This window comes from Mustela nigripes, chromosome 3 (assembly GCF_022355385.1).
Source record: "Mustela nigripes isolate SB6536 chromosome 3, MUSNIG.SB6536, whole genome shotgun sequence".
Lineage (NCBI taxonomy): Eukaryota > Metazoa > Chordata > Mammalia > Carnivora > Mustelidae > Mustela > Mustela nigripes.
This window is the reverse complement of record NC_081559.1, coordinates 46,335,345-46,362,925: the sequence shown is the minus strand read 5'-3', so window position 1 is coordinate 46,362,925 and position 27,581 is coordinate 46,335,345. Positions and strand designations below refer to the sequence as shown.

Sequence of the window (27,581 nt, the reverse complement as noted above, 5' to 3'; positions counted from 1 at the left end):
TGATGCGGCACTCAATCCCAGAACCCTGGGATCGTGACCGGAGCTAAAGGCAGACACTTAACAGCTGAGCCACCCAGGCACCCCACACATCATCTTGAAGTAACTCCTGTGTTATCTCTCATAGTTATTTCTTAGGATAAATTCTTAGAAACGTTATACTGAGCTTAAAATAATGCACATTAAAAAAATCTATTTATTTATTTTAAGTAATCTCTACACCCATCATGGGGCTGGAACTCATGACCCTAGGATTAAGAGTCACACACCCCAACAGAGCCAGCCAGGTGCCCCAACAATGCACATTTTTGAGCCTTGAGGCATATTACTGAATAACCTTCCAGTAAGACCATCCTACCTGGACTCCTAGATTCAGTCTCTGAAACCTAAGTGCTGGGGGATCCAAGGTGCCACTCTGCCCAGGGTAGGTGTCGTCCTGGCTCTGAGCCTCAGTAAGTGGGAGCAGCGACCCCCCTTGTTCCCTGGAGGGGTGCCTGGGTGGCACCCAGTGGGTTAAGCCTCTGCCTTCAGCCCAGGTCATGATCTCAGGGTCCTGGGATTGAGCCCCGCATTGTGCTCTCTGCTCAGCCAGGAGCCTGCTTCCCCACCCACCCCTCTTCCTGCCTCTCTGCCTACTTATGATCTCTGTCAAATAAATAAATAAAATCTTAAAAAAAAAAAAAAAAAAAAAAAGAACTGCCCTGGAAATAGTTCTTGCACTCACAGAAAAAAGCAGCCCTTTACCTGCATTTTGTGCATGTTTTTAGTATTCCTTAGACTTCCTTTTCATTCCTACAACAGATACTTGAATAAAAAACCAGCCGCTCTTTCATGCTTCTCCAGGAAGTATGTGTGTGACACGTGCACCTGCTGTTTGACCAAAGCCTGCGGACTGAGTGCCCTTCAGAAGCTGAGGGATGGCCCCTTGGCCCAGCACTCCCAGCATATCTGTGCAGAGATAGCCTTGTCAGCCTCCTGCAGTGGCACCGCCAGTCCACTCTCAGTCCCTACCCTCTTCTGTGTACTGGGACTATACCACCACGGACACTGTCGAATTGCAAGTATCGGATTTTTATCAGACTGTATTAGACAAGTACTTTATCTGTTTCAATAAATTCACATGTAATTACTATTTTATAACTGAAAGTCTCGAAAAGGAAGGAGTATTTATTTTCTGAAAATCAAGGCTTCCCCATTAGAGCTAGCAAAAAGGTCAATTTCTGGATCCATGACAATACTGGGAACGTCCCTTACTCTGGACAGAAGCGCTAAGGCTAATCTGCTGTAAGACTGCAGATCACAGTTAAATACCTCATGTCTCAGCCTCCTGACCTGGAGAACAAAGACGCTGCAGCCAACCAAGTGATGAGTGGTGTGAGCAGCCCCTTAGGGACACTGACCCACACTCATTAGAAGACCACCTGAGCAGATTACCCAAAGCCCTTCCACACCCCAATTCTAAATTCCCTCCCTAAATTCTTGTGTGCATGATGCGGAAATGATTCATAAAATAATTAACAAGTCAATGTTCTAAGAGAATAAATTCTCTTGTAATTCAGAAAGTGCTTAAAATCATACTTACACGGACCTCTGGGTGCAATTTGATAAGAAACCTTTTCCTCTTAAAGCTGAGTTTTCGGACCCTGGACCAGTTGAAAGTGTTAATTTTGGTGGTGCCCTAAAATTCAAGAGATGGACACTCAGACACATTTGTAATCCACACAGACACACATACACAACTTTTCATGAAATAGAGAATGTTTAAATCACAACCTTGCCAGATAGCACAGCAATGTGCTTGACATTTTGTATCTGGAATGACTCTGAATTAAAATGTCAATACTCAATATAAGAATTTACTTGTTTTAGAAGAGTCACTTGATTTCTTTGATAAGGCTTTCTTACAAATTACTTTTTATCAATGCCAATACTGAACACTCCTCGAAGCCTACCCCTGCAAAGAGGGTGGTCATAAGGAGTGATGGTGGTGGAAGGGCCGGGATGGGAGGAGAGCCAGGATTCTTGCTGCAGGAGGGAGGATGCTGGGCAGGGTTGTGGGGGCTGCTGCCCTGGAGAGGGAGCTGGTGGCATGAGCTCCTGACACTCAGAGCAGCGACGGGTACACCGAGTGCTATGGGTCTTGGGTTCTAGATATGACACTCCACTGGAAAGGCCAGGGTTCTGTAGTCTTCAGGGGGTAGTGGGCAAAGCTCCAATTGACCCTGGAATATCTGTTGTCTAAGAAAGTACACGAAAGCTCAATGGGATGGGACAGGCCCACCAGACACAAGTGCCTGCTTGGAGGATGTCCAAAGATCAGTGTGGGACAAGTCACAGATCAAAATGGATAGTGACAGCAGATTATCAAGTGTCAGAATATAACCCGAACTGTTATAATTCAAATTGTGATACGAGTATAGTGCAAATCCATGAGCCCACAGTGATACAAAGTAAGTAAATGCAGACAAAAATGCTTCCAGGAGCGCAAAAAATGGCAGTAAATGAGTCACCACTTGGCAGCCATCAGAGTAATCCAACCAGGTAAGTGGGTGAGGTTAGAGACATCTACATGGCTTCAAACTCTCTCTCCACAAAAGGCTTATTAGTTACGAAGGACAAAAAGTAACTTTGCAGTAGACCAGCTTGTCAAATGCCATCTGACCAAGTGTTCAATGTTGACACCGCCAGCAATGGGACAGATGGCACCACTGGTGACCTTGCAGCCATACCAGGAACACGGTCACTTCTGTGATTTAGCCGAGAAGATAGACGAGGGTCTGATCATCAGCAAGTATCCAACAAGCCCATATTGTAGTAATTCCACAGAAATGACTGGCCTGTAATAATCAGAATCAGGGAAAGAAGGAAGAATGTTCCAGACATGGCAGAGTGCTTGACCTTAGATTGGATCTCCTGCAACAACTTAGATTAGGCAACTGGTGAAATCTGGAGGGACGTCTCAGGTGAATAAATTCTTTGTACTGTTCCTGTAACTTTTCTGTAAGCTTTGCAGTTTCAGAATAAAAATTAAATGGTCTGAGATACCTTCCTGGTATTCACCCCTCTATTCTTTTTTTTTTAAAGATTCCATTCATTTATCCATTTGACAGACAGAGATCACAAGTAGGCAGAGAGGCAGGCAGAGAGGGGGGGGGGGAGCAGGCTTCCCTGCTGAGCAGAGAGCCGGACGCCGGACTCGATCCCAGGACCCTGGGATCACGACCTGAGCCGAAGGCAGCGGCTCAACCACTGAGCCACCCAGGCGCCCCTCACCCCTCTATTCTTGATCATCATGACCATTTACTCTTCTCTGCAAACTTGAGATGGGGACAGCAAGGTAGGGAATGGAGTCTTCCTTCAGAACCCCCCAAAATCTTCAACCTTAAAGGTGGGATGCCCCCTTAAGGGATGTCCCTTAAAGGGGGATGCCACCACATGGACCTGTTCTGAAAACAAGGGAAGAAGCCAGGTGTGAGGACCTGGTTTAGGCGCAGAGCCTAGGAGAAAAGCCTGAGGCAGGGCACAGCTCAGTGGTGGTGAGGTGCACAGAGTGGGTGATTAAAATCACTCTGGATTACACAAGGTGATGGCTGCACGATTCTGTAAACACACTAAGAAGACATGAATGTATATTGGAAAATGGTAAACTTTATTGTCAGTAATTTACATCTCCATGAAAACAATTCCCAAGTTAAGAGGTGTCCTGAAGGGGCACCTGGGTGGCTTAGTGGGTTGGTCTCAGGGTCCTGAGATGGAGTCCTGCATCCAGCTTGCTGCTCAGCGGGGAGTCTGCTTCCCCCTCTCTCTGCCTACCTCTCTGCCTACTTGTGATCTCTAGCTCTCTGTCAAATAAATAAATAAAATCTTAAAAAAAAAAAAGAGGTGTCCTGCAAGTCCCGATAGGAATGTTCGGGTCTCCATGAGAACAGAAGCATCCCATATTTTTAAATACTGCCCAAACACTAATTACTCTAATTTCTGCTCAAATTTTCAACTATGTTCTCAAAAAATGTAAGCAAACAAAATAAAAATAACCCAAATACAGAACATCAACAAAATAAAACAGAAGCCTCCCTCCTGCACCCTTACTCCTCATCACCCCCCACCGTTTTTAACCCCAGATTTGGTTTATGTGCCTGGGCAGGGGCTGTAGGCAAGGCAGAGACGATGTGCCCCCCAAGACAGCCACAGACCAGGTGAGAGAGGTCTCACACACGGGTGCTGCCTGCCTGCTCACCTTTCCACTTTCTCTTTTGGTAAATTAAAAAAAAAAAGTGATATTCCAGAGTTTCAACCACTATCAGAAAGAAGTCCAAAGAAGAAACAAAACCTGATCACAACTAGAGTGTTCAACTTTATAAGTTTCAACTTTTAAAACTGAGCAGCTGGCTATAAACACTCAGAGCTACTGCTTTCATTTTAATTTTTATCCAATAATCCACGGCACAATTATAAATATCTAGGAAGGCTTGAGACAAGACCCACCCATTCAGGGCCCTCCTGCTAGAGACCTGACCGCCTGAGCCCTCCATACCCACTCTGCAGTGGCCAAATTTTAAATTTGGTTTTTATTTACTGTTTATGAGAGTACTTCTCACAGGCTGAGCCATGGTGAATCATAACTCTATTTTGCTCCTTTACTTTAAATTCTCCCTGAGATACTAAGTGCCTCTTCTCATTTACTCAATTTTCTAATTCAGCTTAAACTCTTCCTGCAGAATCTTTTTTTTTAAGATTATTTTTTAGAGTGAGAGAGAGCACAAATGGGAGGGGCAGAGGGAGATGGAGAGCGAGAGGCCCAAACAAGCTCTGCACTGAGCAGAGCCTGACGTGGTGCCCGAGCTCACAACTCTTGAGATCAGGACCTGAGCTGAAATCAAGAGTCGGATGCTCAACTGACGGTGCCACCCAGGGGCCCCATCCTTGCAGAGTTTAAAACTCTTCAGTGCAGTCTGATCCAGGAAACAATTCTCTCCATGCTGCACGCATGCTAATGGGTGCTCCCTGGGCAGCCTCCGACTTGCAGCCCATCCGCCGCCATTCCCGGTCTTTCTCTCTTCTGTCACGTGCTTTAAAAAGTGCTCAGCAGTCAAACCTTAGAAAAATGGTGTATCTGGAAAATGTTTTTATTTCCTCTGCACAGAAGTCACATTGGATGGGGCAGAGGATCCTGGGTGGGAAATGATTTTCTTTCACGTTCCGCACCACTGCCTGCCCTATTGTCGTGTAGCCTCCAGTGCTGCCCCCACGGTTCCTCCTTCTCCTTCTGGGAGCTCTCCGGTCTTCCCTGCGTTCTGACACTTCATGCTGGTGTGCCCTGTGGGGGATCTTCACTTGTCGGCCATAGCAGGAACATGTAGGCACTTCCAATATGGACACTGGTGCCTTATGCTCTGGACACGTTTCTCACATGATTTCTGTAACAGTTTTCTCTGCTGCTCTGGGCTGTGGCCTCTAGGTCTCCTGGGTGCTGGAATGCTGGGCCTTTTGTGCTATTCTCTGAATTGTCACTTGCCTCCTGCATCATGAATCCTCTATATGCTCTGTGGAGATTTTCTCAACTTCGTGTTCCAGAAAGCCTCACACTCTGCAGCACAGTCCTTTCTGCTACCGTATTTCTAGATCTGCATGCACTCCTGCTCTCCGTGTGTCCCTGTGACTACAGACTGCTCATGTTTCAGGGCAGTTTTCTCTCCTGTAAGGCTTCCCAGGAAACATAAGACAGTAATACATCAGCAAGGTTCAAAACCTCAGCAGGATGAGTCTGCAGGGAGAAGCCCCTTATCACCGGCTCCCAAAGCCTGCAGCTGCCTTCCCTTCCCAGCGGCTATTAATGCCACCTGTTTACTTTGCATGGTGTAGAGGGTGTGTCATTCTCCCACTCCTCCTCACAAGCAATAGCAAACCATACACACTTTCATCTTTGCTCCACACAACAGTGCATCTCAATGTCCCATGTATCACGACACAGAAAGCCTCCACGTTCTTTGTGCAGTTGCCTGACAGTCCATAATATGGATGAACCAGACTCCTGATGATCAGTTATCAATATTTTACTATTACAAATAAGGCTAAAATATAAAAATATAAAATTACAAGACAAAGATCTTTCATATCTGAGTCCTACTCCTCATGAGCACGACACAGTGTAAAGCGACTTTTCTGCATCTTGCTCATGAGACAGATAGAAGATGGCATGCTTGCTGAGGATTCTACAGGCGTTCTCATCCCGTTCCTGGCACAAGCTCTGTTTCTTCTCAACACTAATCTGGTATCTGTTCTTCAAGAGAGAGGATTTCCTTAAATTTCTGGTGATCCTTGGTTATCTGCCTGAGTTTAAAAGTGAGACCCCAGGACTGCAAGTCTGTGACCATTTAGTTACCAGCGAAATCTAGGGTCCATCTGGTGAGGGACAGAATAACTGCATGGTCTTAAGGGTATCTCTCCATGGACTGCTTACTGGTTTAAAGAGAAAAACTAGTAACTACAATAACTAGTAACTAATAACTAAAGTTAATAACGAGTAATCAAGACTAGTAATTAAGAACTAGAAAGCAGAGATCAAGATTCACACCACCAATGAGGCGGGTCAGTGTCTCAGTTGAGACTTTCTGTCAAGAACGTGACCACCTGGGTAGTGGGAGTATGTCCCCTGAACCTCATCCCAGGAAAACAAATGACAAACCAAAAATGGAGAATGTCCTATTAAAAATAAAAAGGACTGTGCTCAACACTGTCAATGTCCTGAAAGATGAAGAAAAGAAATGCTCTAGCTTCAAGGACACAGCAGATGCAACAGCTAAATGCCGTATCTGGTCCTAGCCTGGGCCCTGTCCTGTAGGGATAAGCGCCGTGAGGACATCAACTGGCTGGCTGACAAGACTGGAGAACGACCAGCACATCAGCTGCCTCAGTGACAATGGTCAGGCAGTGTTCCAGGATTACAAACATATGCCTTCAGTGGTCAAGGGTTCAGGAGTCTGCAGCCCATTCTCAAATACTTCTGAAGAGTTATTTGTATGTGCGTGTTCACACATGGCTGTGCTAGTACACGGAGTGGGGGTGAGGAAGCATGCGGGGGGGGGGCGGGGGAACGCAAACCACAGAGCGAATGTGTAAAATGCTGTTGTGGGTGAAATCCAGGGTCAGGGCACATGAGGGTTCGCTGTGTTGTTCTAATTCTTACAGCTTTTCTCTAAGTTTGGAAGTTATTCCCGAATGAAAGTCTTTAAAAACAGAAGGCTCTGAAATGCTGGCTGGAGGCTCTTTGTTGGGGGGAGGCGGGGGTAGGGAGCCAGGCCTGTTACCACGGGATGCCCCTGTGTCAACACCTGCAGGGTTCCCAGAAGGCCATGTGGACTTTCTGGACATCAGTCTCCTGTCTCTGAGAGGTCAGCCTGTCCACCATTCCAGGGGAGCAGAGATGGGGAGGCCTGTGGCAACACGGAGTACAGGCTTTCTCTTAAACATCCACTTGGAGGCTCACCTCATATTGTCCTCTGCCTTCTGAGCCAGACCCCGGAGAGGGAGGCCCTTGCCCTCTCCCAGTACAGGGAGGGGCTGCGGCTGTATCTGCTCCTCCTACAGATGCAACCAGGCTGTTACCAGCCCCAGCCTGCCTGGGGCCCACCAAGGTGCCCCCTAAACTCCTGCGGACACAGGATTCTGATCTTCCACTCCCTTCTCACTACTCTGCACTGCTCCCACTCATCTGCCCATTTCCCAACTTCTAAAACATTGCTGGCATTTGATTTCCTTTTCCATTCTTTGTTCTTACTAGTTTAAATTTAAAACAAAACAAAAAACAAAAAACCCAACTCCTTCAATTTCATTCTGGTGGGGATTTGAGGGAATAATAATGAATACCACCTAATGTGTTTAATATGAAGTCTCTGATCCCTGCTTTTAACTTCTTCCAGTTACAAATTATTCTTTTCTGGAAAAATCACCTGAACTCGATTGGGATGGACGTGTGACTTTCATGTCTGCATGATACAGAAATTGACATGTGAGCCAGCAGCTGTGGGAGGCCCTGGGTCCATCACCTCACACAGTGAGCCTGGTACCGTCTTCACCAATCACTCAGTATACGATAGAACACAATTAACATTCTGTTGACAAAATAAGATTTTTTTTTTCCCTAATAGGAAATTGAAAACTTGATGGCTAGGCTAAAAATGAAAGGAAAAGTAAAAAAGAACAAGTGTGGCTTGACTACGGGGGCCTGGATCAGCTGAGCCGTCCTAGATGACAATAGGTTAAAAAGTGCCCACAGAGGAATGCACGGCTAACACAGGCCCTGGATGCCCAGGATGTACCCCCATGGCGGTCAGGGCTGAGCAGGCCTCGGCAGGATGTCCACGTGCAACTGGAGGCCCACAGCTTTGCAAAGGCTGGACCAGAGGGCTCCCTAGAGGGCAGATCGCAGCAGCAAGTGGGCCACGGGGCCTGGGGCAGAAGACGTGGGCAGCCCTTCCAGCATCTCCAGGCCATGGAGGAGGGCCTGTGCTCTGCAGTCGCTTGCAGACGCTTCCCCATCACAAACCCCAGCATACATGTGCTTCACTGCGGGCAGAGCTCAGTGGCCCTTTATGGAACCGTTTGCCTCTGCATACACAGCCAACACAAAGGTTCCCGACGATTGTACTGATGGTTATCATGCACCACAGCTTCTGACAGTTTCCGCTCTGTTATAGCTTTATGTCCTGAAATGACGACCGCAAACACCTCCCAGTGCAGCACATCCAGACCTGTGCAGGTCCATGCCTGAGGCCTGGAGATGGCTCTGTACAGAGGAGCCAGTGTTTCCATAAAAGATTCTATGGGGATGACCTTCAGGTCAACATCAGAGGTGGCATGTGACAGGGTGCCGCAGGGGCCAGAGGACTCTCTGACAGTGAGGAGAGAGAGACAAGGAAACATCCGCTCCACGGGGTGAGAGGTGGGATCAGATGATATACAAGACTCCTCCTCCACGTCCAAGATCGTACACATCAGAACAAAATTTTACCAGCACGTGTTCAAGCCCCATCGAGTCAGAGTGCCCCCCCCCTACCTGGAACACAAGGACACCCATGTGGGAAACAGCCAGGTTAATTCTGGCCCCCTCCCTGTCAGAAGCCGTGTGAAATCTGATGCCATACATTTCCAACTTCCGGGCAATTTCGAGCACCTGGAAATCCGACTCAGCAGGCGTCTGGCCCCTAGAGTAATAAAGGATGGCATGGTCACAGCACTGAAGCAACTTCATTTCTCAAAAAGCCAAAACATGTAACAGAATTGATTAGGAAGACAAAACACAATAAAACAAACCAAGGCTGGAGGCTTTGTTTCAGAGCAGACTGGTCCCTTTAAGTTTACTGACCCACGGAAATGCAGCATACGACACACACAGACCAAAGAAATTGTCTGTCTCCTTTTAGCTGGTACTCCATTTCCTGACGGGCAGCATGCTTTTTGTATCCACTAGATGCTCAGCATTATACTTTGCCCTAAATACTGACACAGTCCCATGCAAACATTATACACAGAGACAACTACTAAGTGTAGGAAACACCAAAGATAACATCAGTATCTCATTCAACCCATTTCAATACTTTTCCAAAACATTTTCATAATGTACAATTCTAACCATTAGAATATACTTTTATAAGGATAAAATTATGACATTGAATAGAAATGTTTCTCAAATTCCCAGTCCAGTCATGCTTCCAGGGAAGAGCCCATGACCTGTGTCACATGGACCAGCTCCAGAAGGGGGCTGTTAGACAAAGCACAGCTGGGCCAAGGGGAGAGGGTCCTACTCAGAGGACCCCACTCAAGGTCTATGCCCTACATGTGGGGCTCTCTATCAACAACCCTTCCTCTTACTTCCAAATGTCTAAGCTTTGGGATTTTTTTTAAGTTTTTTTTTTTTTTTTTATTTGAGAGAGAGAAAGAGCACAGCAGGGAGAAGCAGAAGGAGAGAGAATCTTTTTATTTATTTATTTATTTGACAGAGAGAGAGAGAGAGAGATCACAAGTAGGCAGAGAGGCAGGCAGAGAGAGAGAAGGAAGCAGGCTCCCCACTGAGCAGAAAGCCCGATGTGGGGCTCCATCCCAGGATGCTGAGATCATGACCTGAGCCAAAGGCAGAGGCTTAACCCACTGAGCCACCCAGGGGCCCCAAGGAGAGAGAATCTTACGCAGACTCCCTGCTGAGTGAGCACTGAGGGGGATGGGGGAATGGTAGTGTTTGATCTCAAGACCGAGGTCAGGATCTGAGCCAGTACCAAGAGTCCAAAGCTTAATTGAATGCACCACCCAGAGGCCCCTGAGTTTTTGGATCTTTAAGGAACAACACAACTGTCTGGGTTATGCTATTCCCACAGTTTCTATTCTTGGGCTAAAATTTCCATTGAGTTTGTTATGGATACCCTATCAGCTAACATTTAAGAAATCATCACTAAGAAACACTGTGTGTGTGACAACTGTTTTCTAAGGTGTCCTGATGGGAAAGATCTGCTTACTACTTTCTAATTTTTTTAAATTTTTAGTAGGCTCCATGCCCTATGTGGGGCTTGAATTTACGACCCTGAGATTAAGAGCTACATGCTTTACTGACTGAGCCAGCCAGGCACCCCAAGATTTGTTCATCCCTAATGCTTCTAGTGACCACTGCCACAGCTTTGGAGTGGGGTGCTGCAGAGGCTAGGGGAGTTCTGAGGTGAAGCTAGAATCAGGGAGGCTAAGGGAAAGTCTGGTGAGGACTCAGAAGAAAAAGAGAGCAGAGAAAGCTTTTCTTCTCAGAGAAGCTCTAAGCCTTTGTGAACAGAACTGGGTAGATATGAGGACGGGAAAGGCTATTCTGGCAAGGTCTCAGAAGGAAGTGAGGAGTACACAGTATTAGAAACAGAAGAGAAGGGCGCCTGGGTGGCTCAGTGGGTTAAGCCGCTGCCTTAGGCTCAGGTCATGATCTCAGGTTCCTGGGATGAGTCCCGCATCGGGCTCTCTGCTCAGCAGGGAGCCTGCTTCCCTCTCTCTCTCTCTCTCTCTGTCTTCCTCTCTACCTACTTGTGATCTCTCTCTGTCAAATAAATAAATAAAATCTTTAAAAAAAAAAAAGAGAGAGAAGAGAAGGTGATCCTTTTTATCAAGTGGCACAAAATTTGGTTGAATTATATTTATATCCTAGTGTTCTGTGGAGGGCAGAACTGGCCAGCAATGGAACTGGATGTTTAGCTGAAGAGATCTCTAGGCCAAGTCGGGAAGGTGCGGCTGGGCTGCTCTGACTGCTGCCAGGAAAGCACAAGAGAGAAGGGCCTGAGAGATGGAAGTGGGGAACAGAGAGGAAACAGAACTTTAAGACCAGGAAAATATTCACCTATGCATACTGCAGAAAATGAGGACACTAAGGTTGTAGCTAAATGGCTGAGGAGATCTGTATGGAGAGAAGTCAGGACAGTGGGAGAAGGACCCCAAAGGCAATTCAGGTCAGGGCTGCCCCTCCCATCACAGACTGGTGGGGAAGAGGGTGGGGGTTGAGGGCCCCACAGCCTCCACCAGGTCTCCAAGGCCAGGGCTGCCTGGAGGGCAGAGCACTGAGCCAAAGAGGATTATTTCTGAGACTTAAGGTCTAACGTCATTTGCCCTGCTAGCTGTTGGGCTTGCCTAAGACCTGTTACCCTTCCCTTTGTTCCAATTTCCTCCCTTTGGAGGGGAGTGCCAATCCCATGCTGTCCCCAGCATAGTATTCTGTTTTCACAGGTCCACAGCTGGAGGAGACTTGGCTTCAGGCAGAACCCTAGCTGGAGTCCCAGCGAGTCCTCATCAAGATGAGATTCAGGAGAGGCTGTGGGCCTGGGAGGGTTTTCGAGTTGATGCAGGAGCAGTGGGGACGTTCAGGCTATTAGGATGGAATGAATATATTGTGCATGTGAGGGGGACATGAATTGTGGGGGGGGTGGAATGTTACAGGGTGAATCAATGTCTGTGTCCTCCAAATCCTAGGCTGCAGCCAAACCCCAATATGAGAGTATTTGGAGAGGGGTCTTTGGGAGGGGCCCGTGCAGAGGACTCCTGAATATTAGTGGTCTCAAAACAGAGGCTTCAGGGAGCGCCCAGCCTCTTCCACCCTATAAGGACAGAGCGAGAGATGCCATTTATGAAACATGAAGCAGGTGCTCAGCACCACCGAATCCACCAGGGCCTCCATGTTGGACTTCTGGCCTCCAGAACTGTGAGAAATCAAGATCTGTGGGCTACAAGCCACCCAGCCTGGGGCGCTCAGTTACAGCAGCCCTGAAGGACTAAAACACCAGCTTCCAAACCTTTTTTTTCACTCTCAAGATCCAAAAGAACTGTGATTAAAAAAAAAAAAAAATTCCTTCAATATCTTATTCAGTGATTACTGAGGTGTGTTTCTGGTGGGCCAAGGAAGATGTTATATACTAGGTAAGAAATTTATCTTTGTCAGGGAATACTTGAGTAACTCAGGCAGTCAAGGGTCTGCATTCGGCTCAGGTCATGACCCTGGGGCCTGGGATTGAGCCCTGCATCACTCCTGGCTCAGTGGAGAGTCTGCTTCTCCCTCTGCCACTTCCCCCCACCTTGTACTCATTCTCTAACAAATAAATAGATAAAATCTTAAATTTTTTTTTATCTTGGTTAAAATGAAGGTACCACATTATATTTAAAAACCCACCACAAAAAATGATTTAAGGAAAAGAAGTACAAGTATCTGATGACTGGAAGATTAAGTCAACACATCAGAACCATGAGAGGGCCCCTGCTTGGCTCCGTCAATGCAAGCATGTGACTCAATCTGGGGGCTCGCAGAGATCATTTAAAAATTAAAATCTTGGGGTGCCTGGGTGGCTCTGTTGGTTAAGCCTCTGCCTTCAGCTCAGGTCATGATCCCAGGGTCCCAGGATCAAGCCCTGCATGGGGCTCCCTGCCCAATGGGGAGCCTGCTTCTCCCTCTGCCTGCTGTTCTTCCTATTTGTGCCTCTCTCTCTCAAGCTCTCTGACAAGTAAGTAAGTAGGTAAGTAAAAAGAAAAAATTAAAAAAAAAAAAAAAATCTTTAGCGGGGGAATAAAAAGAATCAGGAGAGCCCAGAGAGTGACAGCAGAGCTTCCATGCTCTTTCCTCCCATGGAAAGAGCCCAGGTTTAGTCCTCTATGAAACACATCACCCAATTTCTTAACTGGCTTTCACAAGTATATATATAAATATATACATTTATCTATCAATCAGAGTGGGAGAGCGAGCACACAAGCAGGGAGGGTAGCAGGCAGAGGGAGAAGCTCAGCAAGGAGTCTGATATGGGGCTTGATCCCAGGACCTTAGGATAATGACCTGAGCTGAAGGCAGATGCTTCACCAGCTGAGCCCCCAGGTTCCCCTTTCAGTTTTTAAGGCAGTCACCTTAAGACACACACCTGACACGCTGATACACATGCACATATACACAAACACTGTGGGCACATGAGCACATGTGCAAACACACAGACACACAAGCACAGGGGCACATACACATGTGCACAAGTGCCCTCCTCGGGGCGTCTTTGCTCGTGGCCAGGTGGCTCTCAAGAGTGACTACTCACAGACCTTCACCATCCCCTCACCTCACTTCCAGTGTGAGCCTGGCCTTCACTCTGAACCTCACCTCACAGGCACACTTGCATCCACACTCGCTGCGCCTGGGGCTGAGCCCCTGCCTGAGGGTGCCCTTTCCTGACATGCTGCCCCTTGGTGTCCGAGGCTCTCTCTCTGCCTCCCTCGCTGCCCGTTCTCAGGACCTCTGGTGGTGCCCCTTCCTCACTCACCCTCCCATGGCCAGGTTTTAGGGTCTGTCCTACGTTCTGCTCACTTCTCCGTCTGCCCTTCCCCTCCCCTTCCTAGGTGACCTGCACAGCCGGTCTGCTCACATGCTGACAACACTCTGCCTACATCCTGGACCCATCTCCCTGCTGGCGCCAGTGCAGGGCCCCACCCCCATTCTAGGAATAAATCCTGAATGGGTCATTGTCTCCTCTGGGATGGGCATGGGACTCAGACTGGCATTGGGAGATGGCCCCTTGCTTCTCTTCCCAGGTGTGCTGGACTCTGACACTAAGAGATGCCCTAAACTGTGACATCCAAGATCAGGCGGGTGACTACACTCAGTCTTGCCACGAGAGGAGGGTCACACATAGCTTCCTGTCGGCAGCAGGCACTGTTACTCGCCCCACTGCTTAAAGCAGAACTTCAGGTGGAATAGTGGGTGGCAGGCTCGGTCCGCGAGCCTCCTCCTGCCCTTCCAAGCTGCTGCCTCTGCCTGAATGCCCCTCAGCAACCCGATGTGGCTAATTCCTCAAAGATGCCTGCCTGCCCCAGCAGCCCAGCCACTCACCCTTCTCCTCACAGTGAAGGAGGCTCTGTCTGTTCTGTAGCTAACATACCCTAACACACATACACCCGCACAGCCCAAGGCTGCCCCAATGGCGGGCACACAAAAGGCATTCACTCCCTAAGAACTGTGAGTGGCAAAATGCACGAGAAGCATGCAGTCTTGTGGGGGTAATACAAAGTCCTCCAGGGTTAGGATCTTGGTCCGCTGTTCAAGCTCCCCCCTCCCCCAGTGTGGACAGTAGGGACTGACAGACAGCTGGCACCCAAACCTTTGATGAAAAGCTGAGAGGGATCCCTATGGAGCTTTCCCCACAAGGCTTATCTGACCAAAATAAACTCACATACACAGGCCTCTTCTCAAGGGCAAGACCAAGCCATCACCCCCTCTCCTGTCCACTTTCCCTTTGGTGGGTTCAAGATGACAACCACCTTCCCCAGGCCCTTGGCCCTAGCCCTCCCTCCTCATGGCTCCTACCTGCACCTCTTTACTCTCAAAAAGCACACCAGTGTCGAGAAACCTAAATGAAGTCACTCACAGGGCAGCTCTGTGATGCCTGCATCTGCCAGCCCTACCCAACCTCGTAGGAGAGCCCACAGACGCTCAACAGGCTTACCCCACATGTCTCGCACAACACTCCCTAAGAATGCTCACATGCAGTTGCCCCTGACGCCCTGCCCTCTGGTCACTCTTGTCAGGGTGTGGACTCCATTCTAGCCTCCCTCTAGCAGTGGCCCCCAGGTAGCAGAAGTGACTCTGGTCAGGCTTGCAGAAGCCTCAGTGGTGGCTTCTGTTATGTAAACACACTAGTTTGTCATGCAGTGTGGTGACAGGGGGCCAGCAGTCAGCTCTGATGGACTCACGTGTGCTTCCGGTGGAATTCCAGAATCTTCTCAAGAGAATGCTCCTGACTGGGCAGGTACTCATTGGCTTTGAGGTGCTCTCGGTCCAGGGTTTCATCATAATCTCCTATTTCCGCTGAAATGAGACAGTAAGAGACAACGATTCTTACTTTCAAATAAAGAAAAATACAAGCATTTGTACATGCAAATGCATGAATTAAAAGTAGAAAAAAAATTATCCTAAATCTGTAGTAAAAGAATATATCCTGTTTATCAAATAAACAGGATCTTGTATTTTACTTTTCCACATATCTTAAGCTGTTAAAGGCAAATAGGAAGGCAGGTAAAGAAGTTTCTTCCTGAGTTTTGAAGAATAAAGATGCTGGTGAGTGACCCCAAGAAGGCCGATGCTGAGCCACCAGTCTATCCTGGGCAGTTTGTTGTGTCTTAAGCCACGCTTTATCCACCTGCAGTCTCAAGACTGTTGTGACCAGGAGTATGTATCTTATTTTTCTCATTTTATTTGTTTCAGGACAATGTGTTTTAAATCATTTTTTCCCTCAGAGCCTCTCAAATTCTTGAGCAACAATGTCTCTTTCTAATTTCATGATCTTGAGGCTACTCATGTTTCAAGAATCATAGTTAAGCCCAATTACCTTAAACGAGCTGCTTTTTTTTTGTTTTGAGACAGCCTCAAATTCACAGCAAGGTGCACGCACAGTGTCCAGCAGGTCAGGGACCAGGACACAAGTGCCCAGCGGCATAGCACCCGCCTCAAAACGGGACAGGAAGTCCTGGGCTCAAACTTTCAGACATGTTATTCGGCACCGGGGGAACTCCAGCCTAGCAGCGGCGTGCTTCCCTCCTCCTCCTCTGTCAGCTGAGGGCTCCATAAAGCTCCAGCAAGGCACAGGCTGCTTTCATAACCTCTTCCTACGCCATAATTCTCCCTGTTCTTCTGAGCCATCCCTTGCTCTGTGTGACATACTGAGAAATGTGTTCTTTCTTCTCAGGGTTTGATACCTAACTCATCACCAGAGGGGCTGTGACGTTCATGCCAGAGAGGTCTCTTTCCAGGGATGCTTAGGGTCAGGGCTGCCATTTGGCTCCCAGACTGAACACTGATGGGAAAATGCAAGAAGGCACAAAGGAGAGACATTTCCAAAGACCCTGTGTGGCTGCAGACCTTGGCCTTGAGCCTTTCTTTCTGGGTGGGGACTGCCTCAAGAACCTCCACTTCGTAGATGTTAATCTCCAGCTTATCAGAGGAAATGGGCAAATTAAAGGCCTGGTCTTCCTCACACTCACGAACCTTAAGGTGTTTCAGGTGCCAGTGGTCAAGAGCACTGTGCATTTCAGGCCTTGGACGTGGCTGGTGCCTTTGCCCAGGGCAGGGAGATACTCACCCTGCAGAAGGTGGGATGCCAGGAGGGCAGCCGTGGTGTCTGTGCAGGGCAGACGCTCCTCCAGGAGGTCTCTCTTAAGTTGCAAGGCAAACAGGTATCTAGGAGTTCAAAACAGCACAAATGTCAACTCCAAAGGCCCTGGCGTGTACCCCCATATCTGCATCACAGGAGAGCACAGAGCCCCAGGAAACAGCAGCAACCAGGGACATCAGAGCAGACCGTGAGCAAAGGCAAAGTGACAGGAGGCCCTTCGCAGGTGGCGGCTCAGTGGACGGGGTCACGCGCAGAGGACTGCACACACAGAAGCTCTCAGACGCTCGCCTTCCAAACACACCACACCTTTAAGGGGAAGCTCACAAGTTCTCATTACTTCAGTTACACACACAAAACTGTGCTCAACAATTCTGCTGTGAAAGAGGAAAAATATCCAATTAAGATATGACTTTAAATGCGGCTCTAAGAGCTGTAGACAGATTGAAGATATTTGGTCTTGGCTAGAATCAGAGAAACAGGCACTCCTGAATGGTAAGAATGTAACTAGAGAAGACAATTTGAATATATTCAGTATATTCATATATTCATTTATTCCATCAACAAATAATTGCTGAGCAAGTATTACAGTCCAGGTACTAATCCTGGAGGTGGAAGTACAATGCAAGACAAACTGTCTCCTTATTGGAATTTATACTCGAGAGTGAGTTTACAATTTAAATGTGCCCACCCTTGAACTTAGCAGTTTCACCTTTATGAAACTTTCCTGGAGATATATTTTCCAGAGTTTACAAAGATATGTGGGCAAGGCTGTTTACTTGCAGCGATACAGCAAAGAAACACTGGAAATCATCTAATTGCATGGATAGGAAAAGAGTTCAATAACACAGACTGTAGACACTCGCACTGCTGTGGAAAGACATCCATGACAGACTACAACATGTGAGTAGAAAACAAAACAAGAAACAACAAACCTAAAGTACTCTGCGTGCAGTGATACCACCGCTTTATAAAGTATTGTTTTTAAAGACCCACGTCCACTTGTATATCCTATGAACCCATCTGGAAGGCACACCTCAAGCGGTACTACTTCTGGGGACAATGCCGTGGGCAGAGAGCAAGGACTACATTCACTTTCTACATAGCTTTACTGTGAAGTTTCTTTTCTTTTATCATGAACAGTAAATTTTTCTTATAAATAGAAAAAAAGGAACTTCTAAATAAACATACCTTGGCCCCAGGACCCAGAATTAGGTAACACTTCCTCTTCCTTGTTACTTTCCAGGTATATATATATATTTAAAAGTTATTCCCTCAAAGAAGATGTTTGGTAAATGTCAGGTACATAATACACTATGAAGGTGAGCTCTGTGTTCACTCTTAAAAACACTTTTTGCTATTCTTGGGGTTCAGTCTTGTTATCCATCAAATGAGGGGCTGGACTAATGGGATCCCAACATTTCCCTGAGGCTGACAGTCTGTGATTTTGTGATGTTACAAGGCTCTATAAAAATGTTCTAAGGAGAGGTTCATAAGAGCGTAGAAATCCATATTTAGTCAGAAGAGCTGTTACTTCTACAATGATATCATAGCTCTCTTTTATCTTACATCTGATCTTGGGTTTTGAGTTGGTACATAAAACACAAGGAAAAAAGCTTCCATAATCTGTTACCAAGATAAAACAACTGTAAACATTTTCTTTCACTTACTTCTGCCATAAAAGAAATCACCTCAACTATTTCTGCTCCATATATTCATAAAGACTTCTCCCAGCTGAGTACTTTGTACATTTATGATGAGTGAGACTCCTCAGAACCCACACACAGGCACAAACCTGTGCTCAGCTGGAGACTATCACTTTCACAGTACACTAACACATAACCCCCATCTTCATCCCCAAATTTTACCATAAACCCTTTTCTAAGCTCTGTTGGCATTTGTGTTTGTGCAAGGGTTAACTACTTCTTTTAATGCCACACGTGGGTCACAGCTTCTATGTGTGTGTTGTAGCTCCATTCATTCTGGGAACACAGAGATCCTGAACCCCTGATGAGCTAGGTGACACAGGAGACACAGGTGAATTCCAGACCCTGCCGGCTTCAGCTGTGTTTCAGAAGGGGCTACTGCACCTTGTATATTCTTCCTGCAACTGACCCGGATCAGGTGGGAAAAATTTCACTGCTAGGCGAAGCAACGCGTTCTTTGGCCCTGTGAAAAGAAACACTTACTTAAAAAAAAAATTTTTTTTTTAAAGATTTTATGTATTTGTCAGAGAGAGAGAGAGAGCACAAGCAAGCTCGAGAGCGCATAAGTAGGTGGAGGGGCAGGCAGAAGGAAAGGGAGAAGCAGACTCCCTGCTGAGCAAGAAGCCTGATGCCAGGCTCCAGCCCAGAGTCCTGGGATCACCACCTGAGCCAAAGGCAGACCTTCACTGTGAGCCAAGTGAGCCACCCAGGCGTCCCTGTAAGGAAATATATTAAACTTCACAAGTAAAGTCAATCCCACTATTTTCTGAAATCTTTATATACTTAGTGAAAGAAAAATGTCATCATTCATTACACTAAACCAGAACAACCGGATTGCAGGAAAGAAAAAGCAGAAGGTGTTAGCTTATCTGAGCATCTTAGCTTTACTGAAATTTTATAATAACACAGCTCTGTAATTTTCACCAAGCAGAAAAGAGAAGGTGTCGTGCTACAGGGCCACGATGACCTAAATGGCCTTAGGTCACCAGTGACTAATGAAGCTACTGGCACTCATCCTTCTCTCTCACATGGGACCAGATTGCAGGTGAATCTGGACCCTGGGAGAGCACCCTGTAACTAAGAGGCATTACTATGCATCCCAAATTTTAAAATTTAGCAGAGACTAACTAAAATAATGTTTATAATTACAAAACAGTATAAACTATTTTATTAAAAATGTAATTAAATTGTGTGTCAACTATACTCAAAAAATAAAACCACAAAAAATAAACTTTTAAAAACTGTTAAAAAAATTAAGAAGCTAATTAACGAAGAACCTTAATGCCTTTTATAACTTGGGGGGAGAAACTGCCTACTTATTTTTGCATACTGGCCAAAATTAAAGTGACCCATCCAAGAGCATGTCCTGTCACTGCTGCATTTGAGAATCACTGACTGTCCCCAGCTGCTGCAGGCTGAGACTAAGCAGCATAATGACCTCCAAGTTCACGTGCTATTGGCGATCAGCCCACTGCTCCCCAGGGTGCTGACAGTGAATATCTGAACATACAATGTGAACAGTCAAGAAAAAAAGCATCTTAAATGAACAGAATCTTAAAGAGTTTTTTTAAAAATGACTTACTTCGTACTTGCCTAATGATGGGCTTCATAGGTTCCAGCCAAATCTAAAAAGGATTTAAGAAAAGAGATCAAATCCATTCAACAATTTCTCTATTTAATAACAATGTTCCAAAATACAGAACTGTTTCTAACTAGGAGACATATTTAAGGCTCTGCTCGTACACTAGTCAAATCCTGACAGAATACCCAGGAGGGGCACAGGAGCGCCTGCTTCGAAAAGTGTGGGAGGAGGACGAGACGCCACACAGGCCGGAACCCCTGCACTCCGTCATGTGCACACTGTAGCTACACACAGCATGGGTACCAACCATTATTTTGGGGGGGTATCTGTTAGGGCCAAACAAATCTTTGGTACAAAGTGCACCTGTAAACAACTAATGAGCAAGAATGCCACTGCATGAAGGAGTGAGCAGAGCTCTGTAATGCTGACATGCTTCCTGAATAGGCTGAGTTTGGTTTCTTGTTTTGTTTTGTTTTTTAAGTAGACTCCACACCCAGCAAGGAACCCAATGCGGGGCTTGAACTCACAACCGTGAAATCAAGACTTGAGCTGAAATCAAGAGTCGGACACTTAATGGACTGAGCCACCCAGGGGCCCAATTATGGTTTCTTTAAAATAGTTCTACCTGTAAATATTAAAGTTCCACACTTTTCAAGGTTCATCTGTCATGTCACATGAGGGATAACCAATGTATTTAATAGAAGTTTGTTCAAAATGATTATCATGCAGATGTCTAAGCGGTTGTTCTGGATTTCCTGGGCACATGTATTGGTGGGGAGAAGAAATTTAAGGAGGATGGGAACTTGGCTTAGCTAAAAGGCAATCGCAGTCTGAGTCTGCACAGTACAGCTGGTAACAGCAACGTGACAGAGGATGGTGCCTATCACTGCAGCAGGTCCTCAAGAGCTCTCTGCGGTCACGTGCACAGTCAGCACCTCTAACTCCCGAGAGCCCATCTGCAAGAATAAGGCAAGGACACATACCCAGTAGGACCGGGGGTGCTGAAACTCCAGCCCGAAGTAATCACACTCCGTCAGGTTCAAGCGCCTCCATACCTGAGTCAGCAACATCTGGCCGTCGCGCTTAGGCTGTGAGGGGCAGGGAGGGGAACACAGGAGGGTGAGGGCCTTCCCTTGACACAGGTGTGTGAAACGCCATGCTGTGACCTGGCCTCCCCCATGTTAAACTCCATCCTACCGAACTCCTGGCTTCACTCTACCTTCTGTAAGGTTTATAAACCATCACAAAGCAAATAAAAGAGCCCAAGGCTCTTTGTGCTCAGAAACTGATACCAGTATAAAGCGAGACAATTCCTTCAGTCTTGTATTCTCAGTTGTGTCTGTAGCCGTTTTTCTTTGTAACTTGGGGCATTTTCAGAACACAGAACCCATTTTCAGCCTCAGAAAACATCTGAACAAACAATTTGATATTTACTAAAAAGGTGGATCTCATACTCCCATGTTTGCACAAGATCCAAGTGAATATTATTTGGTAACAACATTAGCAAGAACATGGACTGTTTAAACACGAGATGGCAATCAGCTCTCCATTTATTTTTTAAAAAATTTTAAAATATTTTATGTATTTATTTGACGCACAGAGAGAGATCAAAAGTAGGCAGAGAGGGGGAAGCAGGCTCTGGGTGAGCAGAGAGCCTGGTGCGGGACTCAATCACAGGACCCTGAGATCACAACCCAAGCAGAAGGCAGAGGCCCAACCCGCTGGGCCACCTATGCGCCCCAGCTCTCCATTTAGAAGAAGAATAGAATTAGATCTCTGGTCTGCGCTGCTCACAGAAAAAATTCCAGTGGACTGAAGAATAAAAAAAAAAAACAGAGAATAATATTTCTCCAGTCTTCAGGTAAGTTAAGTTTTCCTCAGTATAGCATAAAGACAGATCTGATTAAATAAAGATGAAAAACTTCTAAACAGAGAAACAGTGAACAAAGTTACAATTTATTTTATTTTATTTTTTTAAAAAGATTCTATTTATTTTGAGAGACAGAGATCACAAGTAGGCAGAGAGGCAGGCAGAGAGAGAAGGGGAAGCAGGCTCCTAGCTGAGCAGACAGCCCGATGCGGGGCTCAATCCCAGGACCCTGGGATCATGACCCAAGCCGAAGGCAGAGGCTTTAACCCACTGAGCCACCCAGGCGCCCCACAAAGTTACAATTTAGAGTCATACTGAAACAAATTATAATTTATCTTTCGTATTGCTCTTATGAATTGGATAAAGACATATAAATGGCTTTTAGGCACAGAAAAAGGTACTCAAGCCCTCTAATAAGGAAATAAATTAAAACAGCAAGGTGTCTTTTTTCCCTATCTCAGAGGCCTGGGAGAGCGACGTGGTGCGGCTGCGGCAAGACAGCCATGTCACATACCATCAGGCGAACCCCGATCCATCCTATCTTCTGGGAGAATTTGGAAACACCTCCACAATTAAAGTATACACACATATCTTTGCTCCAGCAATTCTACTTCTAGAACTTTCTCCTGCAGATACTCTCACACAGCTGCACTCACACTGCATTTGCCATTTAGTACTGAGGGGAGGTGGTGGGTGGGACTAGTGCTCTCACTTTTACCTTGCTGACTAAATTCTCTAATGTATAAATTTTTCATCAATGGCATCTGTCATTCCCCCCTCCTTTTTTCTTTATTTCTTTTCAGTGTTCCAAAATTCATTGTTTATGCAACAAACCCAATGCTCCACGCAATACGCGCCCTCCTTAATACCCACCACCAGGCTCACCCACCCCCCACCTCCTCCCCTCCAAAACCCTCAGTTTGTTTCTCAGAGTCCACAATCTCTAATGGTTCGTCTCCCTCTCCACTTTCCCCCAACTCTCTTCTCCTCTCCATCTCCCCATGTCCTCCATGTTATTCCTATGCTCCACAAGTAAGCAAAACTATATGATAATTGTCTCTGGTTGACTTATTTCACTCAGCATAATCTATTCCAGTCCCATCCATGTTGATACAAAAGTTGGGTATTCATCCTTTCTGATGGAGGCATAATACTCCATAGTATATATGGACCACATCTTTATGCATTCGTCTGTTGAAGGGCATCTTGGTTCTTTGTCAGTTTGGTGACTGTGGCCATTGCTGCTATGAACACAGGGGTACAGATGGCCCTTCTTTTCACTACATCTGTATCTTTGGGGTAAATACCCAATAGTGCAATTGCAGGGTCATAGGGAAGCTCTATTTTTAGTTTCTTAAGGAATATCCACACTGTTTTCCAAAGTGGCTGTACCAACTTGTACTCCCACAACAGTTTGAGAGGGTTCCCCTTTCTCCACATCCTCTCCAACGCTTGTTCTTTACTATATTGCTAATTTTGGCCATTCTAACTGGTGTAAGGTGGTATCTCAATGTGGTTTTGATCTGAATCTCCCTGATGGTAATGATGATGAACATTTTTTCATGTGCCTGTTAGCCATTTTAAAATCTTCTTTGGAGAAGTGTTTGTTCATGTCTTCTGCCCATTTTTTGCTTGTGATTATCTGTTTTGTGTGTTTTGAGTTCGAGGAGTTCTTTATAGATCTTGGATATCAGTCCTTTGTACTGTCATTTGTGAATATCTTCGCCCATTCCATGGGTTGCCTTTGTTTTACTGACTGTTTCCTTTGTGTGCAGAAGCTTGTGATCTTGATGAAGTCCCAAAAGTTCATTTTCCCTTTTGTTTTCTTTGCCTTTGGAGACATGCCTTGAAAGAAGTTGCTGTGGCTGATGTTGAAGAGGTTGCTGCCTATGTTCTCCTCTAGGATTCTGATGGTTCTTGCCTCATGTTGAGGTCTTTTATCCATTTCGAGTTTATCTTTGTGTATGGTGTAAGAGAATGGTTGAGTTTCATTCTTCTACACATAGCTTCCAATTCTCCCAGCACCATTTATTGAAGAGACTGTCTTTTTTCCACTATGTTATTTTTTCCTGCTTTATTGAAGATTATTTTTTTTAAGATTTTATTTATTTATTTGACAGACAGAGATCACAAGTAGGCAGAGAGAGAGAGAGAGAGAGGGAGCCCGATGCGGGGCTCAATCCCAGGACCCTGAGATCATGACCCGAGCTGAAGGCAGCAGCCCAAACCACTGAACCACCCAGGCGCCCCTATTGAAGATTACTTGACCATAAAGCTGAGCGTCCATATCTGGGCTCTCTACTCTGTTCCACTGGTCTATGTGTCTGTTTTTGTGCTAGTACCATGCTGTCTTGATGATCACAGCTTTTCAGTAAAGCTTAAAATCAGACAACATGATGCCCCCAGTTTTGTTTTTCTTTTTCAATATTTACTTAGCAATTCAGAATCTCTTCTAGTTCCATGCAAATTTTAGGATTGTTTGTCCCAGTTCTTTGAAAAATGCTGGTGAAATTTTGATTGGAATGGCACTGAAAGTATAGATTGCTCTAAGCAGTATAGACATTTTAACAATGTTTATTCTTCTGATCCATGAGCATGGAATGGTCTTCCATCTTTTTGCGCCTTCTTTAATTTCTTTCATTGAGTGTTCTGTAGTTTCTTGAGATCCTTTACCTCTTTGGTTAGGTTTATTCCCAGGTTTCTTAGAGTTCTTGTAATTTCCATTTCTGTATTTTCACTGTTAGTGTATAAGAAAGCAACTGATTTCTGTACATTGATTTTGTAACCTGCCACATTACTGAACTGCTGTATGAGTTCTAGTAGTTTGGGGGTAGAATATTTTGGGTCTTTCTTCCATATAAAGTATCACGTCATCTGGGAAGAGAGAGAGTTTGACTTCTTCATTGTCAATTTGAATGTCTTTTATTTCTTTTTGTGGTCTGACTGCTGTTACTAGGACTTCTAGTACTATGTTGAACAAGAGTGGCGAGAGTGGGCATCTTGTCATGTTAAAGACTGTAGTCAGAGATAAAGAAGGATACTACATCATTCTTTTTTTTTTTTTTTAAGATTTTATTTATTTATTTGACAGAGAGATCACAAGTAGGCAGAGAGGCAGGCAGAGAGAGAGAGAGAGAGAGGAGGAAACAGGCTCCCTGCCAAGCAGAGAGCCCGATGCGGGACTCGATCCCAGGATCCTGAGATCATGACCTGAGCCAAAGGCAGAGGCTTAACACACTGAGCCACCCAGGCACCCAGGACACTACATCATTCTTAAAGGGTCTATCCACCAAGAAGATCTAACAATTGTAAATATTTATGCCCCCAATACGGGAGCAGCCAACTACATAAGACAATTGTTAATCAAGATAACGAGTCATATTAATATGAATACATATAGTAGGGGATCTTAAAATGCCACTCTCAGTAACAGACAGATCATCCAAGTAGGAAATCAATAAAGAAACAAGAGTATTGAATGACATATTGGACCAGATGGATCTCATAGATACACACAGAACATTCCATCCTGAAACAACAGAATACTCATCCTTCTCAAGTGTATGTGGAACTTTCTCCAGAACAGACCACATACTGAATGAAAAATCAGGATGCAACTGATACCAAAAGATTGAGATTATTCCCTGCATATTCTTGGATGACAATGCTTTGAAACTAGAACTCAACCACAAGAAAAAGTTTGGAAGGAATTCAAACACCTGGAAGCTAAAGACCACCTTGCTTAAGAATGTTCAGATCAACCAGGAAATCAAAGAAGAACTTAAACAATTCATGGAAACCAATGAGAATGGAGTCACTTCAGTCCAATACCTATGGGATACAGCAATGTGGTCCTAAGGGGGAAATACATAACCATCCAAGCCTCCCTCAAAAATATCGAAAATTTCAGAATATACCAGCTCTCTTTATACCTTAAAGAACTGGAGAATCAACAACAAATTATGCCGACCCCACACACAAGAAGGGAAATAATCAAGATTAGAGCAAAGATCAATGAGGCAGAAACTAGAGATACAGTAGAACACAACAATGAAACTGAAGCTGGTTTTTTGAAAGAATCAGTAAGATTGATAAACCATTGGCCAAACTAATCCAAAAGAAAAGAGAGAGGACTTAAATTAATAAATTTTGAATGAAAAGGGAGAGATCAGGACTAACATCAAAGAAATAGAAACAATCATTAGAAATTATTATCGACAGTTATATCGACAGTTAAGCAACCTAGAAGAAATGGATGCATTCCTATAAACCTATAAACTTCCAAAACTGAATCAGGAAGAAACTGGCAACCTGAATAGACCGATATCTAGTAACGAGATTGAAGCAGGGATCAAAAACCTCCCAAAAGAGCCCAGGACTTGATGGATTCCCTGGGGAATTCTACCAAACTTTCAAAGAAGAAATAATACCTATTCTCCTGAAGCTGTTTCAAAAAATAGAAACAGAAGGAAAACTTTCAGACTCTTTCTACGAAGCCAGCATTACCCTTATCCTCAAACAAGGCAAAGACCCCCACCAAAAAGAAGAATTTCAGACCAATATCCCTGATGAATATGGATGCCAAGATTCTCAAGAAGATCCTAGCTAATAGGATCCAACAGTACATTAAAAAGATTATCCACCATGACCAGGTGGGATTTATCCATGGGATGCAGGGGTGGTTCAACATTCACAAATCAATCAATGTGATAGAACAAATCATAAGAGAGAGAGAACTACATGGTCCTCTCCACTGATGCAGAAAAAGCATTTGACAAGATATAGCATCCATTCCTGATTAAAGCGATTCAAAGTATAGGGATAGCGGGAACATTCCCCAACTTCATAAAATCTATCTATGGAAAACCCACAGCAACTACCATTCTCAATGGGGAAAGCTGACAGCCTTCCCATTGAGATCACCCATCATTTTAAAAAAGATTTTATTTATTTAGTTGACAGCGAGAGAGACACAGGTAGCGACAGAGATAGGACAGGTAGCAAGAGAGAGAGAGAGAACATGAGCTGGGAGCCCGACACTGGTCTTGATCCCAGGACCCTGGGATCATGACTTGAGCTGAAGGCAGATGCTTACCGGACTGAGCCACCCAGATGCCCCAAGCATCTGTCATTTTTGCAATGAGAAAATAACATATGTAAGTGGGAAGAAAGGCAAATCTGCATCATCCCAAAGGACATCATGTTCCTTCAAGTTTAACCAGTAGACTCTCTCACTAAACACAAGAAGTGTTTACACCCCTAAAATGAGAATTCTTACGTGAAAATGCAAAAATCTGCACTGCACTGGGACAAAGAAGCATGCAGTGAATCACAACATAACACAACACACCTCATGGGAATGGAAAGGTGGGCTGCAAAGGGGTCCTTCACTGACAGTGCACCTCAGCACAGAAGAGCAAGTTCTTTGGACGTAAGGACCATAATGCCACCTCTTACACGGATCAAGGCAGGGCTCACTCTGGGGTAACGGTGCCACAGAGGCATGCCAGTGCCTGCATGCCCCCTGTGCTCCCGTAGAAAATGTGCCCACACCAGGGCCTCTTGGACGGACATACAGTCAGATCCCTTGGTGGTGAGCTGGTCATCACTCCGTGGAAATCATGACGTCGGCTACAGCTCCTCGAACACTAACCAGTCCCCCCAGGAAGCTCTCCCACAGCCGTCTGCCCTCCTCCAGGACTGGAGGGGCATGCAGGCGGGGAGCCCTACAGGAGGGAATGCCCTCACAGGTCAGTGTGCACAGCCCCACATGACTTGGC

The 27,581-nt window shown here is 45.6% G+C and overlaps 1 protein-coding gene across 7 annotated transcripts in view; it reads right to left on the bottom strand.

The window, feature by feature from the left end:
• Window positions 1-27,581, bottom strand: part of FARP2 (FERM, ARH/RhoGEF and pleckstrin domain protein 2) — a 112,462-nt gene that overhangs the window by 39,099 nt on the left and 45,782 nt on the right. For all 7 annotated transcript variants that reach the window (XM_059393925.1, XM_059393927.1, XM_059393928.1 and 4 more), the window contains exons 3-9: window positions 20,915-21,019; window positions 19,932-19,974; window positions 18,734-18,812; window positions 16,614-16,711; window positions 15,229-15,343; window positions 9,053-9,200; window positions 1,580-1,675 (exon numbers count right to left, since the gene is read on the bottom strand). In XM_059393925.1, the coding sequence (XP_059249908.1) occupies window positions 1,580-1,675; window positions 9,053-9,200; window positions 15,229-15,343; window positions 16,614-16,711; window positions 18,734-18,812; window positions 19,932-19,974; window positions 20,915-21,019 (684 nt within the window). The remainder of the gene's footprint in view (window positions 1-1,579; window positions 1,676-9,052; window positions 9,201-15,228; window positions 15,344-16,613; window positions 16,712-18,733; window positions 18,813-19,931; window positions 19,975-20,914; window positions 21,020-27,581) is intronic.